Below are 15,883 nucleotides of genomic sequence, written 5' to 3' on the forward strand. Positions count from 1 at the left end.
TACATTTGCAAAAAAAATGTTTTACTTCTTTTCACAAAATGTGGAATAAGTCAAGGGGTTTGAATACTTTCTGAAGGCTATGTATACAGTATATTGATCTGTTGAATTGCTTGCAGATTATGACCTGACTGTCCTTCCATCCCTCTTTCCTTTCTACTCCCAGAGTAATGAGATGCTGGAGCTGCAGCGGAGCAGGATGAGAGAGGAGATCAGGGAGTATAAGTTCAGAGAGGCACGACTCCTACAGGACTACACTGAGCTGGAGGAGGAGAACATCACCCTGCAGAAACTAGTGTCCACCCTCAAACAGAACCAGGTCAGCATCAACATCATTACTGTTTATGGTTTACTGCACATCAGAGGAGGCTGGTGGGAGGCGCTATAGGAGGATGGACTCATTGTAATGGCTGGAATGGAATGAATGGAACGGAGTCAAACGTGGTTTCCATATGTTTGATACTGTTCCATTCATTCCATTCCAGCCATTACAATGAGCCCATCCTCCTATAGCTCCTCCCACCAGACTCCTCTGCTGCACACACAGTACAGCCAGCCACACCTGTCTGTTAGCCATTAACCTTATTGTTCACCTCACACACACACACACACACACACACACAGACAGTCATCCAGTCCCTTCAGGATTTCGCAGGGATTTTTTGTGATATGTGCGACAAAAATGCTTTATTTCGCTGCGGCAATTCTTACATTCTGGCATTTTGCATGGTCAAATTTGCAAGCCCTCGCGTAATATGCGGGAATTGTTGATTTTTCAAAAATAAATGCGATCGCAGAATCCTGGAGGGACTGGTCATCAATACATCTTACAGTGACTCACACACAGTCATACCTAATGATGTTACTCAAATGTAGAATCAGCACAGCCAAGTTCCTTATTGTCTGACCTTAAATCAAATCAAATCAAATTTTATTTGTCACATACACGTGTTTAGCAGATGTTATTGCGGGTGTAGCGAAATGCTTGTGCTTCTATCTCCGACAGTGCAGTAATATCTAAATATCTTAAACCTACTTACAATGTACTTTACTTAACCCTATCCTCTATCTGTGTCCTTCCTGTCCTTTCTGTCTGTCTGTCCTCTATATGTGTGTTCCCTTCACTCTATCTGTCTGTCCCCTGTCCCCTGCTCCTCCTCTCCCCCAGGTGGAGTACGAGGGTCTGAAGCATGAGATCAAGGTTCTGGAGGAGGAGACGGTGCTGCTGAACAGCCAGCTGGAGGACGCTCTGCGTCTGAAGGACATCTCTCAGTCCCAGCTGGAGGAGGCCCTGGACGCCCTGAAGATTGAGAGGGAACAGAAGAACAGCCTGAGGAAGGAACTGGCCCACCACATCACCCTCAGTGACAGTGTGTACGGGGCCGGAGCCCACCTGGCTCTCACCGCCACTGTCGACGGGCTCAAATTTGCCACCGAAGAGGTTGGGAGTAATGGTACAGCCATGCCCAATGGCGCCAACGGGAATGAGGATAGCAACGGCCACTGTAATGGACACCTGGGATTGGCTAAGATGAACGCCGACTACCGGCTGCCCAGGAAGGGGGAGGGGCTGCATGGTCCTGTGTCTGACCTCTTCAGCGAGCTCAACCTGTCTGAGATGCAGAAAGTCAAAAAGCAGCTGCTTCAGGTGGGTCTCTAGTCTAGATGAACGTTTGAGAGACATAGTGTGTTCTTCTCACTACCATAGCTGAGTCATTGTTAGCCAGGTCCCAGATCTGTTTGTCCTGTCTTGCCAACTTCTATGGTCATTGTGATGTTTGGCATGACAATGACCATAGAAGTTGGTAAGACAGCACAAACAGATCTGGGACCAGGCTAGGTTATTGTTGAGACAATGTTCCAGGGAGTTTGTACCAGGGTCTTGTTTTAATATCCTTCATCCGACCACCTTCCTCATTTGCTCTGAGCAAATCACTGTGGTTTACTTAGAGAGAAAAAAACAGCGATTTACACACCCAATGCATTAGGAGACTGTTATCGACCTCCTCTGTCCACAGAACATTTCATTAAGGAATGGGAGTGTCTCACCAGCATCATTTGACAACCTAACAACCTGGCCCTCTGATTACAACCGTCCTGTCATCTTAGTACTGCAGCCTGCAGCCAACCAATGACAAGGTGATGACATTTTGAGAACAAGACCCCCCCCATCTTTTATTCTCTAACAGACCATAAGTCTGTGACCACGCTCCTTATGATTTACCAATGGCTTTATATGACTAGTTTCAGAGCTATTTTCAACTCAAAAGACTTCCGTCTCAGAAGGGCCATTGGGGCTGATTTTGCTGATTGTGGGGACATGTAGTAACGCTAGCGGGGGGAGAGTAGAACGGTAGAGTGGAGGAGTGGAGAATACGGCGTGTGCCATGGGGACGCCGTACTGTTTAAGAGAATGCCTAGCAATGAATAGAAAGCTTGCTTATTGTTCTTGCTCAGGTCAGTGGGGAAATGAATGATTACATTTGTGGATCCAAACTTTATTACTGTAGAGGTTTGAATTTCTCTTTAAATGGATTAATCACGGATTAATTCTCTCTTGGATTAATCACGGTTCCATTAAGTCCCTAAATTAAACAACACCAGGCTCTTAATTGCTTTCAGGAGAGGGCAGCTTTAATTTATCATCCTCACTGTGCTGTAATTTATATCTGTTCCCAACAAGCATTACATTAAACTCACTCAATTGAACCTCAATGGTAACCATATAAAATACGAGATAAACATTTAGTATAAAAAGAAGACATAAAAGTGGCTTATAATTCCTGTTACATATCTACTGAGAGGCCTCCACACCTCTTTTTTCTCATTGGGTGAAAAATGACATCTCTGATGGCTGATGCTATGACTATGCATACAGATCAATGGATCAGTTCTGTGTATGAATTTACAGATTGAGCTTTGTATTGTATTGTATCTTTATCTCTGTCCGTAGAGACGTGTAGATAACCTGGGACTGTACAGTACCTTTGTATTTATAGGGTGTTGTCTGGTCAGAGGACAGAGACACAAAATGATAAGACACAATATTCTGTTCTTTCAAGCGACCTCCTGCCAGGTATCACAGGGTGTGGAGTGGAAATCTCTCAGCTCACCTGATCTGTGGTGCAGTTCTAATAGGTGAAATCTGTGGTCCCAGGTGGCAACCTACACACACACACACACACACACACACACTAGTCAGACAGGGTTATTTATGGGACTAGCGTACTGTACTGCTGAACTAATTTAAAGTTTCGCTGTTCGACTGCTTCTAAACTTTCTTAAATAATTTATTTTACTTTGTTTCCCTGGGCCTCCTCCAATTGGGGATCAATAGAGATTCAAAGCCTCAGTGCTCCTCTGATACGATGACTGATCACAAATACATTAAACAGTACTGTGTCTGTGGTAATGCTGGTCTGGTCTGAGTGGTCCTCACCCTGCAGTATGTCCTCCCGTCCTCTAGGTGGAGCGTGAGAAATCAAGCCTCCTGATGAACCTGCAGGAGTCCCAGACCCAGCTGCAGCACATGCAGAGCGCCCTGACGGAGCAGCACGAGCACGTCCAGCACCTCACCGAGCGTGTCAACACCATGAAGCGCCTCCACAGTGACAAGGAGATGGCTGATGCCCAGGAGTCTGAGAAGCCTAACGGGTTGCCCTCGCCCGGTCACCGCGACTACGAGGTGGACATCCACGGTATGGACATCCTGGAGTGTAAGTACAAGGTGGCAGTAACCGAGGTGATCGACCTGAAGGCGGAGCTAAAAGCTCTGAAGGAGAACTATAACCAGTGTGTGGAGGGCCAGGGGGAGGAGCGGAGCAGCAGCGATGGGAAGGTCCAGGCTCTGGACGAGCAGGTCAACCGGCTGGAGCAGAGCTGCCGCGAGGCCGACGATAGGGTGGCGTGTTTGGAGGCAGAACTACAGACGGCGACGGGTGTGGCCATAGAGAGCCACAGCATGCTGAACACGGCGCAGGATGAGCTGGGGACATTCAGCGAGGAGCTGGCCCAGCTCTACCACCACGTGTGTCTCTGCAACAATGAGACGCCCAACCGCGTCATGCTGGACTACTACCGCCAGAGCCGTAACACCCGCAGTGGCAGCCTCAAGGGCTCTGAGGACCCCCGGGCACTCCTCTCCCCTCGCCTGGCTAGACGCCTCGCCGCTGTCAACGCCGGATTCTCCGAGGCCCCCCAGAGCCCCATGGACTCGCCCTCCAAAGAACCGCCCAGTGGGGACAATGGGACAACAGGGAGGGAGTCCCCTGCACCAGGCAGCCAGGGGAGCCCCACCCGCATCCCCATGGGCTCCCCGGTCATCAACGGCACTAATGGCTCTCCCTCCTCCTCCCCCGTGCCTCCCGAGGCAACTGGAGACCTGCGTAAGGAGCCCATGAACATCTACAACCTGAACGCCATCATCAGGGACCAGATCAAACACCTGCAGAGGGCCGTGGACCGCTCCCTCCAGCTGTCTCGACAGAGGGCAGCAGCCCGGGAGCTAGCCCCCTTGTTCGACAAGGACAAGGAGGCCTGCATGGAGGAGATCCTCAAGCTCAAGTCCCTCCTCAGCACCAAGAGGGAGCAGATCGCCACACTCAGACTGGTGCTCAAAGCCAACAAACAGGTGAGCAGAACACTAGGGTTGAGTACCTATGGTTCCAGATCTGGGACTAGGCCACTACCTGGGAATGTCATCACATTGTTTTCAGCATTCTCTAACAGGTTAATGCATAGAGCATTAAATTAGACCTGTTTTTATGGTAGAGATATAAAGTCGAATCCACATGTTTATAATCTGTTATCTTGAAATTAACTCACTCTCTATTCCAGACTGCAGAGGTGGCACTTGCTAATCTAAAGAGCAAGTATGAGAATGAGAAGTGCATGGTGACAGAGACCATGATGAAGCTGAGGAACGAGCTGAAGGCTCTGAAGGAGGACGCCGCCACCTTCTCCTCTCTCAGGGCCATGTTTGCCACCAGGTGAGGGGCATTCTGGGATCTCATGCAGCTAATTACAACACAGATGTGTAAGACTGTGCAAAGATGATGAGTTTGATCTCACAGTGTATTCCCCGGCTTGCACAACAGTGTTTCTTAGTTTACTGACTGTCCCTCTTCCTCTTTCTCTCTCTCTCTCTCTCTCTCGCTCTCTCTCACTCGCACTCTCACTCTCTCTGTCTCTCTCTGTCTGTCTCGCTCTGACTCTGTCTCTTTCTCTCTGTCTCTCGCTCTCACTCTCTCTCTCTCTTTCTGACTCTCTCCCTCTCTCTATCTCTCTCTCTTTCTCTCCTAGGTGTGATGAGTACGTGACTCAGCTGGATGAGATGCAGAGACAGCTGGCAGCGGCGGAGGATGAGAAGAAGACTCTGAACTCCCTGCTCCGCATGGCCATCCAGCAGAAGCTGGCCTTGACCCAACGCCTGGAGGACCTAGAGTTTGACCACGAGCAGACCAGGGACCGTGGCCGCGGCACCAAGGTGCCCAAGATCAAGAGCAGCCAGCCCAAAGTAAGTCGACGAGCCGCTCTCACCGCTCCCCCCAGCCCCACCATGATACACAGCCCTTCCTCCACCTGCTCCCATCCCTTCAACACCTCCCTGACCCTCTGCAGCCCTCCCTCCCTGGAGCTGCCACTGTCCTCCAACCCCTGGTCGGCCACATCCCAGTTCTCCTCCCTGCCTCCCCTGGGTCACCCCCAGTGGTCCCTAGGCACTCAGACCTTCATCATTGACCCAGAGTCGCTGAGTTTAGAGTTCTGTCGACTCGTTAACAGTCGAGACTCCGGTCTGCACTCTACTAGCTCTGCCCCCGCGTCTCCCTACCGCTCACCCATTCCCAAGACTTGGAAACACTTGTCGCCAGGGTCGGTGAGAACTCGTACACAAAAAGACGCACCTCGCCCCTCTGCTCTGGCCACATCTCCCAGCAACCCTGTCCCTCGCGCCTACAGTTCCCAGATGCCCCAGCCCTGAGGGGGTGGGTGGGAAACAGAGAGGAGGACAGACTGGTTTCCTGTTTCCTGTGTCTGGCTTGACCTATGCCTATGCAGTACTGTGACACTCTTCTCAGGGATTGGCTATGAGAAGGAGCCCAACACAGCTTGTTCCATCTGCAGACAATACTCAACAGTCTGTTTGTAGTATTGGGCTCATAAGGCACCACAGTTGCTATTGTCCATTTCTGTAAATAAAGGGATTTAGGGAATAAATGAAATATATGTGATAAATATACTAGTAAATGTGAAGTTATAATGAAAAATAAAGTTGCATTTTAGTAACTGTTTTATGAGGATTTGTCGTGTTTAATAAGCTAAGATAGTGTGAGGGATACTTGTACATTTTGGAGATATTTGATGTGGTATAAGACAATGTATTTCCCACCCTTGGTATATAGAGTAGAAGTTAAGTGCTGTCGCCTACTTCTCGTATCACACAACCAAATTATTTTTCCAATGGCTAATAACATTCTTAGGCAATTGATTTTCCCTGTTGTATTCACTGCATATGATCAAAGTATGTTTGTAGTCAATATACGCGTTACTTTTTCCAACCATCCATAGACTGTGTGCAGAGCTACACTGTGTACTGTGGGCCTCATTGACCCATGGTGCCACTCAGTGGCTGATTTACACAGTTACAGCTGAAACACATTGATAGCCATTGGAGTTTCTCAGTCTATCCCAGTGGAGGCTAGTTGGAGGAGCTATAGGAGAACGGGCTCATTGTAATGTCTGGAATGGGTTAAATGGAACGGAGTCAAACATTTGGTTTCCATATGTTTGATGTGTTTGATACCGTTCCATTTATTCCATTCCAGCCATCACAATGAGCCTGTCCTCCTATAGCTCCTCCCACCAGCCTCCTCTGGTCTATCCCTATGAATGTTTGCCACAGAAAATATAAAACCTTGTTTAAATCTTTTGGAATCTTTCTTTGTAAAGCAGAGATGGCAGCGATGCAAATGATACAAAGGAACCTTATCTATGTCTCCACAGTACTTTACTATGTAGGCCACCTTACTGTACTTCTCTGGCTGCGTTTACACAGGCAGCCCAATTCTGATATTTTTTTCACTAATTGGTATTTTGACCATTCAGATCTGACGTGAAAATAGTGGTGTAAACGCAGCCTCTGACACACAGTCTATCAGTTAAACACTGCAAATCATATTATTATTCATGTCATCAGAAAGATTTCAAGGAATCATTCTAGTTTGAATTCCCTGTGGTTGATTAACATTTTCAAGCCATGATATAATATTAGTCTTCAATTTTCCACAAATCTGGAGCAAAAAGCATTTGACAGAAGTCCCTTCTACTTATCTACAGAGGTACACTGGCTGACCAAGATCAACCTGATTTCAGAGACCTATTCAGTGCCACAATCCATTGTCCCTTCTCTACATTATACTAAGTACAGTACAGCTTGACTTCCTTGTTCCTTGTGACATTAGTCTATAATGAATATAGAAAACATAGCAAACACATAATGTGTGTGTGTATGTGTGTGTGTGTGCGTGCGTGCGTGCGTGTGTGTGTGCATGTGCGTATGCGAGACAAACTGAGAGACTGATCTATCATGCTTTTTCTGTCAGTGTTGATAGATTTTTGTTGTGACATGCACGTGACTTTGCTCAGTCCGATCTAAGAGGAAATATATAAATGGTTTAAATGCAGATAAACCATTCAGAGCAGCATGGAAACCAGTGTGACCTCCTCTCTGTGATACCCTAACCACACACCCAGGCCTACTACGCTCATACCACACCCTGAAAATAACATGCCCTGAAAAGCACCCCAAAGCAACCCTAAGCCCATGCCATTAGTTCCAGCAGATGGCAGTGTCTTAACAATTCCCAACAAATCATTCCTGTCAAATGCTGTTTGGCCCTCATGTCCCTACCTTAGATAACCAGTTACCTCTCACACTGACCTCTCTGTGGTTATTGGTTTTTGGCTCCTACAATGGTCAAATATTTTTATTGACACAAAAAGAGGTGAAGAATGCCCATGTACATTCAGCTCCAATCCCTGTGACATAACATTGGTTGGACTTTGACTCTATAAAAATGAAACCCAAGGCTGCAGGGTCATTCATTCATTCATTAAGTCATGTGTTATATTTGTGTATGATATTATAACATCTGATCTGATCTAAATATGCTGATTTGTTTTTAGCCCATAGCCTGACATGAGCAGTAGTTGATTACTACTTGTGGTCTTCTGTAGCTCAGCTGGTAGAGCACGGCGCTTGTAACGCCAGGGCGTAAATGTTCTATGTGTGTCTGTGTTTCCTTGTGAGTGTACGTTAATAGTGCTGTCCATCCTCCTCAGGAGATGGATAGAGGAATGCCTTGTGAGTGTACGTTAATAGTGCTGTCCATCCTCCTCAGGAGATGGATAGAGGAATGCCTTGTCAGTTGGGTCAGATGAGGCTGGTTTTAAATAACGAGCAGTCATTCAGTGATGCACAAGTCCATTATTGGTCTTGCAAAATGAACAGAGAGCTCTCTTTCTCCCTCTCTCTCTCTCTCTCTCTCTCTCTCTCTCTCTCTCTCTTTCTCTCTCCCTTTCTCTTTCTTTCTTTCTCACACTTATATAAACATGAATAACCATTCTCACACAATATTACCTTCTGTGGTATGTCAGACTGTAGAAATCATTATTAATTTACTTTCTAGATAAATAAATCATTAAAAAAACAGCGTATATTGTATTAACTCAAATGGACTGTATTACAGGAAGATGTTAACTTCCAAAATGTGATATTCCAATCAAATTAAAGTGCTTACAAGAAAGATTACTAAAAGCATAAATACTATAATGCCATATGCTCTAATGTTATACTCCGAAAGAGAGCAAAATGTTTCACACCTGACGTCCTCTCCTCAGACATGTTGAGTTATTACATGACAAGGCCAGTGTGTCTCTCTGTCCCTGACAAGTCTTTCCTCCTGTCTTGTCCACACGTGTGTCCGTCTGTCCCACTAACCCTGACTGTCACCACTCTGTATATCTGTCTAATGTATCAGTTTCTCATAGATTGTCAGCAGCCTGCTGCCTTTGCCTCAGTATCGCCACTCTCCCCACAACTAAGGAGAGCAAGAGCCTCCGTAGCCCGCAGGTAACGTCCCAGAGGCCTGAGCTCTACATCTCTTTCCACTTCTCTTACTCGCACTACTTGTGCCTTGGGCCTGCAGGATACACACAGCATGCCCTACATGGCTGGCTCTTAAAGGCCCAGTGCAGTCAAATACATTATTTTCCTGTGTTTTATATACAGTGCCCTCAGAAATTATTGGGACAGTGAAGCATTTTTTCTTATTTTGGCTCTATACTCCAAAAGTTTAGATTTGAAATCAAACAATGACTATGAGATTAAAATGCAGACTGTCAGCTTTAATTTGAGAGTATTGTCATCCATATCGGGTGAACCGTTTAGGAAGCACTTCTTGTACATAGTCCCCCCATTTTAGGGAACCAAAAGTATTGGGACAAATTCACATACAATACCAGTCAAAAGTTTGGACACACCTACTCATTCAAGGGCTTTTCTTTATTTTCTACTATTTTCTACATTGTAGAATAATAGTGAAGACATCAAAACTATGAAATAACACATATGGAATCATCTAGTAACCAACAAAGTGTTAAACAAATCATAATATATTTTAGATTTTAGATTCTTCAAAGTAGCCACCCTTTGTCATGATGACAGCTTTGGACACTATTGGCATTCTCTCAACCAGCTTCATGAGGAAGGCTTTTCCAACAGTCTTGAAGAAGTTCCCACATATGCTGAGCACTTGTTGGCTGCTTTTCCTTCACTCTGCGGTCCAACTCATCCCAAACCATCTCAATTGGGTTGAGATTGGGTGATTGTGGAGGCCAAGTCATCTGATGCAGCACTCCATCACTCTCCTTCTTGGTCAAATAGCCCTTACACAGCCTGGAGGTGTGTTTTGTGTCATTGTCCTGTTGAAAACAAATGATAGTCCCACTAAGCGCAAACCAGATGGGATGGCGTATTGCTGCAGAATACTGTGGTAGCCACGCTGGTTAAGTGTGCCTTGAATTCTAAATAAATCACAGACAGTGTCACCAGCAAAGCACCTCCACACCATCACACCTCCTCCTCCATGCTTCACGATGGGACCCACACATGTGGAGATCATCCGTTCACCTACTCTGCGTCTCACAAAGACACGGCGGTTGGAACCAAAAATCTCCAATTTGGACTCATCATACCAAAGGACAGATTTCCACTTGTCTAATGCCCATTGCTCGTGTTTATTGGCCAATCAAGTCTCTTCTTCTTATTGGTGTCCTTTAGTAGTGTTTTCTTTGCAGCAATTCGACCATGAAGGCCTGATTCACGCAGTCTCCTCTGAACAATTGATGTTGAGATGTGTCTGTTACTTGAACTCTGTGAAGCATTTATTTGGGCTGCAATCTGAGGTGCAGTTAACGCTAGTGAACTTATCCTCTGCAGCAGAGGTAACTCTGGGTCTTCCTTTTCTGTGGTGGTCCTCATGACAGCCAGTTTCATCATAGCGCTTGATGGTTTTTGCGTCTGCACTTGAAGAAACTTCTTGCCATAATATGGACTTGGTATTTTACCAAATAGGGCCATCTTCGGTATACCCCCCCTACATTTACATCTACCTTGTCACAACACAACTGATTGGCTCAAACGCATTAAGAAGGAAGGAAATTCCACAAATTAACTTTTAACCAGGCACACCTGTTAATTGAAATGCATTCCATGTGACTACCTCATGAAGCTGGTTGAGAGAATGCCAAGAGTGTGCAATGCTGTCATCAAGGCAAAGGGTGGCTACTTTGAAGAATCTCAAATATAAAATATATTTTGATTTGTTTAACACATTTTTGGTTACTACATGATTCCGTATGTGTTATTTCATAGTTTTGACTGGTACTGTATATGTGTATTAAAGTAATGAAAAGTTAAGTATTTGGTCCAATATTCATAGCACATAGTGACTACATCAAGCTTGTGACTCTACACATTTTTTGGATGCATTTGCTGTTTGTTTTGGTTGTGTTTCAGATTATTTTGTGCCCAATGGAAATGAATGGTAAATAATGTATTGTGTCATTTTGGAGTCACTTTTATTGTAATGAAGAATATAATATGTTTCTAAACACTTCTACATTGTGCATGCTACCATGATTACGGATAATCCTGAATGAATCGTAAATAGTGATGAGTGAGAAAGTTACAGACACAGAAATATCATACCCCCTCAAAAAAGGTGAGAGGTTAGCATGTCTTGGGGTATGATATTTGTGCGTCTGTAACTTTCTCACTCATCGTTATTCACGAGTCATTCAGAATTATCTGTAATCATGGTAGCATCCACATTAATGTCAAGGCCGGGCGTAGGTGTGGTGTGGAATCAATTGCAGGATGCAGATGCAAGTCCAAAAACACTTTAATAAAGTCCACAGAAATAACGGCTACAAACAGCCGGTTGAACAAGGAAAAAATAAACGCACACAGCGTAACAGTACAACAAACGCACAACGTGCAGACTCTCTAATAACATAGAGCACAAACTGACTGGCAACACCTGCTGACATAGAACAACTACACACAACCACAAGACAGAAACAACGAGAACTTAAAGGACACATAATCAAGACGAAATGAGCAACAGGTGTAACAAATCAGACCAAACCAAACACACACAGACACAACGAACGGTGGCAGCTAGTACTCCGGGGACGACGACCGCCGAAGCCTGCCCGAACAAGGAGAAGGAGCAGCCTCGGCCGAAACCGTGACAATTAATGTAGAATTATTTAGAAACTTATTTGATTCTTATTTACAATAAAAGGGACTCTAAAATGACACAATACACGATTTACCATTAATTTATGTTGGGCACAAAATAATCTGAAACGCAACCAAAACAAATAGCAAATGCATCCAACAAGTTTGTAAAGTTACAAGCTTGATGTAATCATTGTGTGCTAGGAATATGGGACCAAATACTAAACTTCTGACTACTTTAATACACATATTAGTGAATTTGTCCCAATACTTTTGGTCCCCTAAAATGGGGGGACTATGTACAAAAAGTGCTGTACTTTCTAAACGATTCACCCGATATGGATGGAAATACCCTCAAATGAAAGCTGACAGTCTGCACTGTATAATTTCAAATCCAAAGTGCTGGAGTACAGAGCCAAAACAAAATGTGTCACTGTCCCAATACTTTTGTAGCTCATTGTATATTTCCACACTATGAGGTTGGAATAATACTGTGAAATTGTGAAAATCATGAAATTCCCTTTTAGTGTAAGAGCTGTTTGAAAAGACCACCTGAAATGTCAGCCTGTTTTGGTGGGATGGAGTTGTGGCCTGCCTGGTGACATCACCAGACGGTAAATTAGTTAATACGCCAATAAGAAAAAGAGTTCCAAACATCTGCCAATAACAGCTAGTTTTCAGTTTTCCCCTCCCCACTCAGACCACTCCCAGACAGTCCTAGCAAAATTGTTGCTTGAGAAATTGCTCTTCGGTAAGAAGCTATTTTTATTTCTTTTTGACCATTTTAATTGAAAACAATCACATTAAGGTGCTTAATTGTTACCCAGAAATTATTTGATATTGAGATAAAAACGGCTGCATTGGACCTTTAAGCTACAGAAATGAATTAATTAACTGTAGTTGTTTCATCAAACACATTTCATAACGGGCATCTGTATTTATAATAGTTCACATACGCACACACATACACACAACATATTAATTAACTCATTAAGGCGTGAAGACTTGTGTATTTTTACTTACAGCACATGGCGTTGGTATTTATAACACAGCCACACAAAAACTATGTTGCACTATTGAGCAGGATAATGGCTATATTACCGTTGGCAAATGCATTGGTTTTGCATGACACTTTTGCCACCAGTAATACTCTGCTACTTCTACTTAATGCAGTCCTAGATCCGTTTCATACAGAACTAACTAGTTCATCTCACTACAATCCCCAACCTCAGCCCCCTACAACCCACCCACCCATACAGTAGGTATCTCATTGCCTCTGAATCATCACTACAGGCAAATAGGTAACTGCTGACAAATCTGATGTCCTGTCTATTCCATTTCTTGGTCATAGTGTTGTTTGACCAAGTCGGCTCTCCCAAAATATTTTAAGTGTGCTTCATCTTTCCTGAAATTTCCATCGCTGTTGTTTTGGGGAACAGTTTTGGTCCCTCACATTATTTTTTATTTTTTTTCTGAGCACTTTATAGCCCCATGTCCTTTTTATTATACATTAGGGATACATGTCCTTTTTACTATATTCCCTGCTCTCCTCTTCTTTTTCGGACTACTCTCTTCTCCCTCTCTTCCTCCTCGCAGTCCATGTCCGAGTCTGAACATTGTGATAGCCCTCCAGGAGGACCAGACACCACCCCTCTCCAGCAGCAGCAGAGACCCCCTGGACGCCCTCAACAGCCTGGTCCAGCAGCCTCACCCCCCAGGCCCCTAGGCATCTAGCCAGCCGCGCCCCCACCCATGGGCCCGGGCCTCCTGGAGACACACAGCACCAGGGACTCCTGTCTCTCGTCTCCCTCAACCTGGCATCACACCCTGGTGCCTAGGCTCTGTGTCCCCTCAGCAAGCCCCAACTCCACAGGCCACACTTTCTCCTGGTAGGTTGGGTTACAGAGAAGATGAGGGGTGCGATGCTCCTCATTGGTTGGGCTGGATTAACATCACATCCTGTTGAGAAGAGAGAGACTGGAGGATCAGACAGCAGTGCACACACCAGACTAACACATATTATTGAATTAAACAATGTCTTGTATCTATATTATTATTTATTATCTATTTAACTGACATGGTTATTTATTGATTTGTGTTTTGTTCATTTATTTATTACTTCTAATTTGTGTGTGATATCATTTGATTGTTGGTCATTCTTTAAACTGGAATTCAAAATGAGTATTATTGCTGTGGCGTTGAGACTTAAGTCATGAGGATTGATTCACTAAACCATGGCTGTTATGTTCTGATTGATATTGTCAAAAAAGAAAAAGATTTTAACAGAGAACACTTTTCCAATTAAATATAACAAGGTTTTGGATGGTCTATATCCTACAAGTTTAGCATTCAATTTTCTGTCAATAAGAAGGTTTCCTTTCGGTGATGTGAGAGGCTTACAAACTTGCCTAACAGGCTAGACAGAATATTAGCCATGTAAAAGCATCTGTTAATAAGGATCATCTCTACATGTGTAATAGCATCTGTCTTTTCTACATGGTAGTGTTGAAGTACACATTGAATTTGACATCATTGTGGAGAGACTAATGGAATGGAAGTGATATTGCATTACAATGGTAATGTTTGATGAGGTGGGTTGTCTTGATTTCAACTACCAATCTAACATCTAACTTGAGATGCTTGTTTTTATACAACTTTTTTGCAAGACAAAGATGATATTTTTTACGTCAGTTTTTCTTTTCTTTTTTACCGCAGTTACTGCTGAGGTGATTGATTATGTTTGTCATGTAGTTGAAATCTTATTTGACATAGAGACTTTGATACTAAAGGTAGGAGATGAGGAGGTGTCGTCTAGGTTAGTAAGCCTGGATGTGGCCTTTTGAATTGCACAGGTTGACTTGACAATGATGTGTATGACATGACTCCCCTCCTCAGTTTAGCTTTGATGATCTGGCTAACCTAGTTGAAACATTAATGCAAGATGAGCCAAGAAAAACCATCTGTGTTGATGGTGTAGCTAATGTTTGAGTTGCATGATTAATTTGCCTGATTCACATCCCCTGTAACTCTTTCTCTCTCTCTTTATATCTTTCTCTCTTTCCTTTGAGTCGATAAGTAATGATTATGTCTAATGTTTGACTAGTCAGGTTTATTGAAGGGGAATCTGAACACCTAGTTCCTTATGGATTGGCGCCAGATGCATTGAGATAGATTTTTCTTACAGTTCTGTATTCATTTATTCACAAATGTGGGTGGATTTATTGAACTTACTTGGGTTTATTCTGGTGGGACGTGTATACTGTAACCACAAAGGACAATCTCCCTTAAAATCCACACAGTTAATGCTTTGGAAAGCATGCTTGCAACCGCAGTGGAGAAATGGTGTGTTTAATATCTGTATGTGTACATTGATTTGATTTGTGTCTTCTGTCTATTATAAAACCTTGGGTGGAACAACAGCAGCAGAAGAAGAAGAAGAAAGAAGAAAGAAGAAAGAAGAAAGAAGAAGAGTGATGTCCAAATCTAGTCGAGTGTCTGGAGAACATTTTGTCTACTCCCTTGGTTGTTGCACAAGTTACCTATATCATTGGAAGATGGCGATACAGTACAGTGCCATGACATCTTAACTGACATTAGAGACACTAATCAATAAAGGAATTAAAAGACAGCAATATACTGTATTGGGTTTTCTTGTTAATATTTATTACTCCATTTAAAACAGTGTAACATGTTATCGAGTGGCGCAGTAGCCTCCCGAGTGGCGCAGTGGTCTAAGGCATAGCTGTGCCACTACAGATCCTGGTTCGAATCCAGGCTCGGTCGTTGCCGACCGCGACCGGGAGACCCATGGGGCAGCGCACAATTGGCCCAGGGTAGGGGAGGGAATGGCCGGAAGGGATGTAGCTCAGTTGGTAGAGCATGGCGTTTGCAACGCCAGGGTTGTGGGTTCGATTCCCACGGGGGGCCAGTATGAAAAATAATGTATGCACTCACTAACTGTAAGTCGCTCTGGATAAGATCGTCTACTAAAATGTAATGTAAATGTTATCCATTTCATAACAGCCCAGCCTGTCATTATTTTAAAGTAGATTGTATGCAAAACGCCTTCCAGCTATTCAAGGA

The 15,883-nt window shown here is 44.1% G+C and overlaps 1 protein-coding gene across 5 annotated transcripts in view; it reads left to right on the forward strand.

The window, feature by feature from the left end:
- Positions 1-15,418, forward strand: part of LOC121532292 (protein bicaudal D homolog 1-like) — a 105,844-nt gene extending 90,426 nt beyond the window's left edge. For 3 of the 5 annotated variants that reach the window (XM_041838148.2, XM_041838147.2, XM_041838149.2), the window contains 5 exons: positions 164-316; positions 1,166-1,645; positions 3,464-4,627; positions 4,834-4,985; positions 5,299-6,703. In XM_041838148.2, the coding sequence (XP_041694082.1) occupies positions 164-316; positions 1,166-1,645; positions 3,464-4,627; positions 4,834-4,985; positions 5,299-5,977 (2,628 nt within the window). In that variant the 3' untranslated portion in view covers positions 5,978-6,703. Of the gene's footprint in view, positions 1-163; positions 317-1,165; positions 1,646-3,463; positions 4,628-4,833; positions 4,986-5,298; positions 6,704-9,045; positions 9,128-13,396 lie in introns of those variants that run through there. The other 2 variants (XM_041838151.2, XM_041838150.2) reach the window with 2 other exon arrangements.
- The last annotated feature ends 465 nt before the right edge of the window (positions 15,419-15,883 follow it).

This window comes from Coregonus clupeaformis, chromosome 19 (genome assembly GCF_020615455.1).
Source record: "Coregonus clupeaformis isolate EN_2021a chromosome 19, ASM2061545v1, whole genome shotgun sequence".
NCBI classification, from domain to species: domain Eukaryota; kingdom Metazoa; phylum Chordata; class Actinopteri; order Salmoniformes; family Salmonidae; genus Coregonus; species Coregonus clupeaformis.